The 10,033-nt window shown below is 35.8% G+C and overlaps 1 protein-coding gene across 1 annotated transcript in view; it reads left to right on the top strand.

Annotated features, from left to right (window-relative positions):
• Nucleotides 1-3,542: 3,542 nt before the first annotated feature.
• Nucleotides 3,543-10,033, top strand: part of ZDBF2 (zinc finger DBF-type containing 2) — a 30,241-nt gene continuing 23,750 nt past the window's right edge. Inside the window, exon 1 of the mRNA XM_042783558.1 lies at nucleotides 3,543-3,602. Coding sequence (XP_042639492.1) covers nucleotides 3,543-3,602 — 60 coding nt within the window. The remainder of the gene's footprint in view (nucleotides 3,603-10,033) is intronic.

Genomic DNA, 10,033 nt, shown 5'->3' with positions numbered 1-10,033 from the left:
CATTGCTTGTTTCTTACTTGGAATACCCCTTCCAGGTTTTTTTTTTTTTTTTTTTGTAAGCAAATCCTACCTGTCTTCCAATGAAAAAATCGTATCCACTGTGACATCTTTGGTCATCCCAGCTAAAACTGAACTTTGCAGTTGAAGCCATTAACACTTCTTATTTGTGCTTAGGTATTCATTACTCAGATACCACCTGGTACTATTCTAAAAAAAAAAAAAAAAGCCAAACACTGCTGTTGAGTCTGATCTGACTCATAGCGACCCCACGTTGGATTTCCAAGGTGGTGTCATTATGGAAGTAGAGTGTTCATCCTTCCTTCTGGGGAGTGGCTGGTAGGTTTGAACTGCCAGCCTTCTGGTTAGTAGTCAAATGCCTTAGGCACTATGCTACGAGAGCTCCCTGGTACTGTTTCTTGCAGTAATTTCCCAACCCCAGTTGTCTCATAATTCTCTGTATCTGTTAAACTTCAAGCATAGAATTCTGCACAGGGTAGATGCTTAATAGTTATTCCTTGGTTTTATAGCAGTGTCCCTGGCTCTTTGAGTCTTAAGTGTTGGAATTTTTTGGCAACCAGTGATCCTGGATAAAGGCCAACACATTACCTGTTGTTGTTGTTAATGTGCTATCGAGTCGGACCCGACTCATAGCGAACCTTCCTTGGGTTTCTAAGGCAGTATCGCTACGGAAGTAGATTGCCCCATCTTCCTTCTCAGGAGTGGCTGGTGGGTTAGAACTGCCAGCCTTCTGGTTAGCAGTCAAGTGCCTTAGGCACTATGCTACCAGAGCTCCCAACACATTACCTACAATAGTGTAAAGAGGTTTTTTTAAAAAAAGATAATTTCTGCTTAAATAGATATAAAGAATTGACATTATTTTCCATTAAAACTAACATGGAAGCTAAGAGTTGGGTGGTTAGTCTAGGACTTGAACTTAATTTCATAAAGCTATCTTTTTTAGAAGCTTTTCATACGGCTTATTTTGGGTTTGATAGCATCATTGCTTTTTTTTCTTTACTTTTTTTAAATTTTTATTGTGATTTGGGTGAAATTTGATAAAACAGATTCCCTTTAGATTCAAAAGTTCACACACATTTTGTTTTGTGACAGGTTACATTCCTCACTGTGTAACATCTGACCTCCCACTTCCTCCCTGTGGTTACCCTTTCCCTGTGTCCTTGCCTTGCTTTCCTGACTTCTTGACCTTACTGGAGGCAAGTTCCCCTTACATTGTTTTACAGCTATTTCCTGGAGCCCAGAGATTTGAAGTATTTGATGGTGGATTAGATGAGCCACCAGTCTGCTCAACAGCATTTTAGGAGGTCATGTGGGATTCAGTAATAGAGTGTAAAGTTCTTTGTGTTCAAAAGTTAATATCTTTTCTCCTTTTATTGGAAACATCACTATCACTTTTCTAGCAAATATGACATTAACTGCTTATTCAACTAATGGTAGATGCTTCTACTGGGTTTATCTTCTTTCAAATTGTATATTTTAATTTACAGATGTTGCCAGGACTAATATTGCTGATGAAATACCTACCTTTTTCTGCTTAAGGTAAATAATTTATTACTTTATAAAAATATCAAGTACCAGTAGAATTCAGAGTTTGTATAAGAAGACCCATTCAGCCATGCAAAATAAGATAATTTTAGACTCTAAGATAATTATTCTTTTAATGAGTAAGGGTTTTATTAATACAGGTAAAAATGATGTCATAGTATCACATCAACCCATATCAGAATCACGTTGGAGCATTTTAAATGTGCGTGATATTCGTGTGCCTGGGATTCTCTTGGGGAACTTTGATTCAGTAAGTTTCAGGTGGGATTCTAGCGTGTGAATTTTTTAAAATACCAACAAGTTCTTCTGACTCAGAGCTTATTGTCATTGTGGCAGTTATATGACAAGGTGAAAATACCTTGGGAATTACAGGCCACAAAGGTTAAAGATTTTTTTAATTTTTTTTAAAGAGGTGTTTGTGTGTGTGTGTGTGTTTTGTGATAGTAGACCCATACTTGATTTTGCCTTCAATGAATGTTTTAATTAAATTTCAGTAAAGCACTAAACTGTCATTTTATGATTTTCAAAGTTTAGGTTTAAGCTCTAGGGCTCTTGTAGCCTGAAAATATAACTACAAATATTACTTAAATATTTATAATATATCTATAAATATAACTTAAAATGGTTTGTTTTTTTCAGTTTAATATATGAAATAAATTAATGGGAAAAGAATATGAAATTTTAAGTAATTTCTTATATGTTCTTTATTTCAGAGGATGGTTTCATTGATTTACTTTCCCCATAAGTGAGGGAAATTACAATCAAAGTTACCCCAAGAAAAAGTAATGGGCAAGTGAATGTTGCAGCATTTTGACTTATGAAGCTGTTCTAGTCTCATGTTACCGGTTTTAATGCTACAATCTCATTTGTTTCAGTCATTGATTTTAATGATTAAGCTTTTTCAGTTGCAGAATAATAATCTTATATAGGAAAATTAAAAAGTGCTACACACTATGGAATCTTTCTGTTATATATTTTCTAACAGTCAAGAATGTGCCCAGTGATAGTGGTGAGGAATTTTCATACTTACCTGGTTTATGTAAGTGTCAGAAGAGAAATATTTGTGTCTCAGAATTTAAATTAGTTGTGATTCCAAACTTTAGCAACTTTGTTGGATAAATTATTTAAAACTCTTCCTCTTCGTAAACTAAGCAGAAAATGCCCAGACAGAATCAGAGGTTACATGTGACATGGCTGACTGAAATAATTTGGATTCCAATATAGAAATAAGATGGAAAAATTAATAAGCCCTATTTTACCCAAATCAAACCCATTGTCCTTGAGTTGATTCCAACTCATATCGACCCCCAAAGGATTTCCAAGGTTGTAAATCTTTATGGAAGCAGACTGCCTTAGCTTTCTGTTGCAGAGCAGTTGTTGGGTTCAAACTGCTGACCTTTTGCTTAGCAGCCTGTTTCCTTAACCACAGTGGCACCAGAGCTCCTTGAGCCCAGTAATATCTTTACTGGATGCATTTTGTGGTAATACATACAGTAATTACATTTTTTCTTTACAAACTTGGTACTATATTCTTCAATACTTAATTAACACAATTTTAGTCATGTAGGCTTTAAATGTTAGCAGCAAAGTGTTCTTTCAAAAGATGCTTACCTGTCTCTACTCTAGGCTCACTGATTGATTTGACAGCTCATGGCAGCCTTAATCTGTTTTATACCTAAGTATTAGCAATAGGTGTGGGTAGGTCTCAAGAGTGAATTTCTGTTCTCTTAATATTGATAAAAAAAAAAACAAAAAAACCCGAACTCACTGCCATTGAGTCGATTCCAACTCATAGTGACCCCCTATGGGTTTCCAAAGTGGTAAATCTTTATAGAACTGGATTGCCCAGTCTTCCTTCTGTGGAGTGGCTGGTGGGTTTATCATAACCATTTTCCTCATGGTCTTAAGAAATTATTGTGATTTTGGCCATTTTTTTTTTTTTTTTCAGGATAGTAACCATTTGACTGCAGTTACTCAATATGCGGAGCAGACAAGGCTATTGCAGCTATTGCCGCGTGCGCTATGATAACCTGGAACAGGTGAGAGAGTCTTATTAACATGGCAGTGCCTCTCAGGACTTGTTATGACTTTCTCTTCTTTTATAATTTGTTAAATTTATTTATTCATTATTTAAACAGACCATATTGAGAATCTACTGGTTGCCAGATATTTAAGATATAGTATAGTAATATTTATATTATACAGCTATAATAAAACCAAGTCCATTTTTTTCCATGGGTCGTACATTCTAGTAGAGTAAGAAGAAACAGATAATCATATACATTTAGCATATCTCAGGCTGTAATAAATGTTACAAAGAAAATAAAATAGGGAAGGGGATCTGATTTATGTAGGGTGGCTAGGGAAGGCTCTTTAAGGAAATGGCCTTTGAGTTGAGATTTGAATACAGTATGAGGCCATCCTTGCAGATTTCTAGGGAAGAGTTTTTAAGGAGAGAACAGAGACCCTGAGGCAGAAGGGTGATTGCCATGCTAATTGAAAGTCTGGAGGTCAGTGTGGCTGCTGTGGAGATGGGAGATGGGTAGTGAGAAGGGGAGAATTCAGAGAAGTAGATTATGTAAGCCTTTGTAGGTTAAGGTGAAGACTTTGTATTTTATTCTAAGTGAAATGGGAAGCCATCTGAGAGTTTTGAGCAGAGGAGTAAATTTATCCAGTGTATATTTTAAAGCACCATCTGGCTGTTGTGGGAGAAAGGCTATGATATTTTTTAATTATTTTCTTATTGACATGTAATTCACATATTGTAACCTTTACCCTTTAGAAGTGTAGTTGAGTGATTTTAGTATATTCATGAACTGGTGCAGCCATCACCACTATCCAATTCCAGAATAGTTTCATGTCCCAAGAAGAAACCCCAATTCCATTAGTGGTTATACCCCATTTTATCTCCCCTCAGCCCCAAGCAGTCACTAATCTGCTTTCTGTATCTATAGATTTGCCTGTTGTGGACTTTCACATAAATGGAATCATACACAATTTGGCTTTTTCTGTCTGACTTCTTTAACCTGGCATAATGTTCTCAAGGTTCATTCATGTTGTAGCATGTACCAGTACTTCATTCCTTTTTCATAGCTGAATAATATTACAGTTGTGTGGCTATACCACATTTTGTTTATTCATTCAAATTTGATGGATATTTGGCTTGTTTCCATGTTTTGGCTATTCTGAATAATGCTCCTAAGAATATTCATGTACAGGTTTTTGTACAGACATTATGTTTTCAGTTCTCATGGTTATATACTTAGGAATCAATTTGCTGGATCATATAGTATCTCTGTGTTTAACTATTTTTGAATATTGCTGGACTGTTTTCCAAAGTGGCCATGTCATTTTATATTCCCACCAGCAATGTGGGTTTGAGGTTCCAGTTTCTCCATATCCTTGCCAACATTTGTTACTGTCTTTTTGATTATAGCTATTCTAGTAGGTATGAGGAGCTCTGATGGGGAAGTGGTTAAAAGCATTCAGCTGCTAACCACAAGGTTGGCAGTTCAAACCCACCTGGCACTCCACAGAAGAAATATGAGGCGTCTGCTTCTGTAAAGATGTACAGCCTTGGAAACCCTACCTGGAAGTTGTACTTTGCTCTATATAGTTATTATGAGTCAGGATCAACTTGTTGGTGGTGGGTTTGCATTTTTTTTTTTTGGTTTAGTATGTATGAAGTAGTCTCATTGTCCTTTTGATTTGCATTTCCTAATGACGTTGAGCGTCTTTTCATCTGCTTATTTTCCATTTGTATATCTTTGGAGAAATTCATGTTCAAGTCTTTTGTGCATTTTAAAATTGAGTTATTTGTCTTTTTATTTTTGAGTTGTAAGAGTTCTTTATATAGTCTTGATACTAGACCTTTATGTGGGAGCTCTGGTAGCATAGTGGCTAAGACACTTGCCTCCTAACCAGACGGCTGGCGGTTCAAACCCACCAGCCACTCCTCAGAAGGAAGATGGGGCAATCTACTTCCGTAGTGATACTGCCTCGGAAATCCAAGGAGGGGTCACTATGAGTCAGGTCCAACTTGATGGCACATAACAACAACAGACCTTTATGAAAATATTATTTGTAAATATTTTCTTCCATGCTGTGTTTTTTCCCCACTTTCTTGGTAGTTTCCTTTGCAGCACCAAGTTTTTCCATTTTATGTAGTCCAATTTAAATATTTTATCTTTTGTTGTGCTTTAGGTGTCGTATTTAAGAAGCCATTGTCTAATCCAAGGTCATGAAAATTTATGCTTATGTATTCTTTTAAGAGTTTTATTGTTTTAGCTCTTACATTTATGTCTTTGATCCATGTTGAATTAATTTTTGTATATGGTGTCAGATAGGAGCCCAACTTCATTCTTTTGCTTATGGCTATCCAGTTGTCTCAGCTCCATTTGTTGCAAAGACTGTTCCATATTGAATTGTCTTGGCATCCTTGTTGAAAATCAGTTTACCATAACTCTAAGGGTTTACTTTTGAACTCTCAATTCTATTTCATTGTCATATTTCTCTCTCTCTATATATATATACTTCTATGTTGTACCAGTACCACACAGTCTTGATTACTGTAGCATTATAACAAGTTCTAAAATTTTGATATCAGGACACTTGAGTCCTCCAACTTTGTTCTTTTTCAAGGTGGTTTTGGCTATTCTGGGTCCCTTGCATTTCCATATGAATTTTAGGATCAGATTGTCAATTTTTGTAAAAACAGCTGGGATTTTAGTAGGGATGCATTGAATGTGTTGATCAATTTGGGGAGTATTGCAATCTTAACACTATTACATCTTCCAATCCATGAACAGAGAATGCCTATTTAGATCTTCTCATTTTTTTCATTAATGTGTAGTTTTCAGTGTACAAGTCTTGTACTTGTTTTGTTAAATTTATTCTTAAATATTTTATTTTTTCTGATGCTGTTGTAATTGACCTCTTTCAAGTGCTGAAGAGCAAAGATGTCTCTTTGAAGACTAAGGGGCAGCTAACCCAAGCCATGGTATTTTCAGTCACCTCGTATGCATGTGAGAGCTGGACAGTGAATAAGGAAGACCAATGAATAGTTGATGCTTTTGAGTTGTAGTGTTGGTGAAGAATACTAAAAGTACCATGGACTGGACAAAAGAACTAACAAATCTGTCCTAGAAGAAGTGCAGCTCGAATGCTTCTTGGAAGCGAGAATGGCCAGACTTCGTTTGACCTACTTTGGTCATGTTGTCAGAAGGGACCATTCCGTGGAGAAGGATATCATACTTGGTAAAGTGGAGGGTGAACAAAAAAGGAGAGAGTCATCATTGAGATGGATTGACACTGTGGCTGCAATGATGGGCTTAGGTATAACGAGTATTATGAGGCTGGCACGGGACCAGGCAGTGTTTCGTTCTGCTGTATGTAGGGTTGCAATGAGTTGGAGCCAACTTGACAACACCTAACAACAACAATAACCAACATTGTAATTGAATTGTTTTCTTAATTTTATTCTTGGATTGAATATTGCTAGTGTATATAACAAATTATGGATAACACTTAATTGTGTTCATGTGGAATCTGTACACAGACCAACAGACAGTTGTTTGAACAGAACAAGGGGATACTGTGTAGTTTAAAGTCAGGAAAGGTATGCATCAGGGTTTTATCCTTTCACCATACTTATTCAGGCTGTATGCTGAGCAAATAACCCAAGAAGCTGCACTATATGAAGAAGAAAGTGGCATCAGGATTGGAGGAAGACTCATTATCATCCTGCGATATGCAGTCGACAAAACCTTGCTTACTGAAATTAAAGATGACCTGAAGTACTTACTGATGAATATCAAAGACTACAGTCTTCAGTATGGATTATACCTCAACATAAAGAAAACTAAAATCCTCACAAATGGACCCATAAACAGCATCATGATAAATGGACAAAAGGTTGAAGTTGCCAAAGAGTTCATTTTACTTGAATCTACAGTCAATACCTGTGGAAGCAGTAATCAAGAAATCAAATGGTATATTGCATTGGGCAAATCTGCTGCAAAAGACCTTTTTAAAGAGTTAAAGAGCAGAGATGTCACTTTGAGGACTAAGGTGCACTTGACCCAAGCCATAGTATTCTCAATTGCCTCATATACATGTGAAAGCTGGACGATGAATAAGGAAGACTGAAGAATTGGTGGCTTTGAATGTGGTGTTAATGGTGTTAGTGAGGAACATTCAATACACCAAGGACTTACAGAAGAATGAACAAATCTGTTTTGGAAGAAGTACAGCTAGAATGCTCCTTAGAAGTGAGGATGTCTAGACTTCTTCATCTCACATACTTAGGATATGTTATCAGGAGAGACTGGTCTCTGGAGAAGGACATGGTGCTTGGTAAAGTAGAAGGTCGATAAAAAAGAGGAAGACCCTCAGCAGGATGGATTGACACAGTGGCTACAAGAATGGGCTCAAGCATAACGATGATTGTAAGAATGGTACAGGACTGGACAGGGTTTCATTCTGTAGGGTTGCCATGAGTCAGAACCAGGTCAGCAGCACCTAGCAACAATAGTGTAGAGAACTACAGCTGTTTTTTGTATATTGATCTACAGTCTTGCTGAACTCATTTATTAGCTCTAACTTAACTCTAATTATTAGCTCTAATAGTTTGTGTGTATGTGCATGTGTAATTTTCTATATGCGAGATCATGTAATCTGCAAATAGAAATAGTTTTACTACTTTCTTCCCAGTATAGATGCCTTTTATATCTTTTCTTTTTTTTTTTTTTGGCCTAATTGCTCTGGCTAGAATCTCCAATACAATCTTGAATAGCAGTGGGAAGAGTGGACATTCTTGTCTTACTCTTGATCTTAGGGAAAGCTTTCAGTCTTTCCATTAAGTATGTCCATCTGTGGGTTTTTTATAGATGCTCTTTAGCAGGTTGAAGAATTTTCCTTCTATTCCTTGTTGCATGCTTCATCGTGAGAAGGTGTTGGATTTAGTCAAATGCTATTCTGCACCTATTAGATAATTATGTATTTTCTCTTTATTCTGTTAATCTAGTATATTATATTGGTTGCTTTTCAGATAGTAAACAGATCTTTCATTCCAGGGATAAATCTCTTTGGTCATAGTATGTAATTCTTGTTAAATGTTACTAGACTCAGTTTGCTAATATTTTGTTGAGAATTTTTGCATCTTTATTGGTAAGGGATGTTGGTGTGTAGCTTTTTATTCTTGTCATTGTTCAGTTTTTGTATCAGGGTAATATTGGCCTCATAGAATGAGTTGGGTGGTATTCCTTCTTGTTTTTTTTCAGTTGAAGGATTATTTATGGAGATTTTGAAATAAGCTATTTTTATGTAAATAACAGGTACCACCTACATTTGTTTGCCAACTGCCCCCTTCCCCAGGAGGTATTTTTGTAAGCTCTGTTTTGCCAATTAAAAAAAATTAGCATATTCACGGTAATAATAGCTGCAGTTTTATTGCCAGGACTATTAACTTAAAAGGGTCTTGTGTTTTTGTCCTTGGTCTTAGCTATGGAATTGTTTGTAGGTTAAGTATTAATATGATGAATTTCTGGTTCTGCTCGTGCTTCTAGATCCTAACTGCTATCTCAGACAAACTCATAATATATACAAAATTCTGTATAGTGGCATTTGTTTTCTTTAATTATCTAATAGTAATTACTTACAAATTAATTTAAAAACCCAGATATTTTATTATGACTTCCATCCCTCTCTTCTTTTTAAAAGAAATACTTTTTAATGTTAGTCATAAATATGAGTAGGCAGATAATAAATCTCAAGGTTCTGTTTATTATTTCTCTCATGATTGTAAATTATATCATCAGTTGACTAGAGGATTATTTGTTGAACCTTTGATAAGGATAAACTGTTAATTCTTTAAGATTCTATTGATATAGCAGTTAATGTAATTTTTTTGCCTAAAGTTTAAAATAATTAGAATTTTTATGCATTTGGATGCATCTGCGCTAAACTAATGTTTAAAAAGACTTCTAGTGACAGTCAAGGCAATTTGTACCAACTATAAAAGCTGGAACATGTATATATTTGAAGGCTACCAGTGCTCTTTCATTATGGACATAGAAAATTCAAAAGATATCAAGATAAATTACCAGAATAATAAATGAATTTAAAAAGATTTTTTGGTCAATGTAAGAAATTGCAGTTTTATGTATACATACCCAGTAAAACCAAACCCAACCCACTGCTGTCAAGTCAATTCTGACTCATAGTGACACTACAGGACAGACTAGACCTGCCCGTAGAATCTCCAAGGCGGTAAATCTTTATGGAAGCAGACTGTCACATCTTTCTCTCATGGAGTGTCTGGTGGGTTCGAATCTCTGACCTTTGGGTTAGAAGCTAAGCACTTTAACCATTGCATCACCAAGGTGTCTTCATTTATATACTAATACAATGCAGAAAATGAGGTTTTAAAAAGGTATAATTTACAACAGCGTTGTTGTTGTTGTTAAGTGCC

Source organism: Orycteropus afer, unplaced genomic scaffold (assembly GCF_000298275.1).
Source record: "Orycteropus afer afer isolate SDZICR_OR568_19922 unplaced genomic scaffold, OryAfe1.0 scaffold00002, whole genome shotgun sequence".
Taxonomy (NCBI): Eukaryota; Metazoa; Chordata; class Mammalia; order Tubulidentata; family Orycteropodidae; genus Orycteropus; species Orycteropus afer.
The sequence above is the reverse complement of the archived record's forward strand: the minus strand, read 5'-3'. Positions and strand labels throughout refer to the sequence as shown.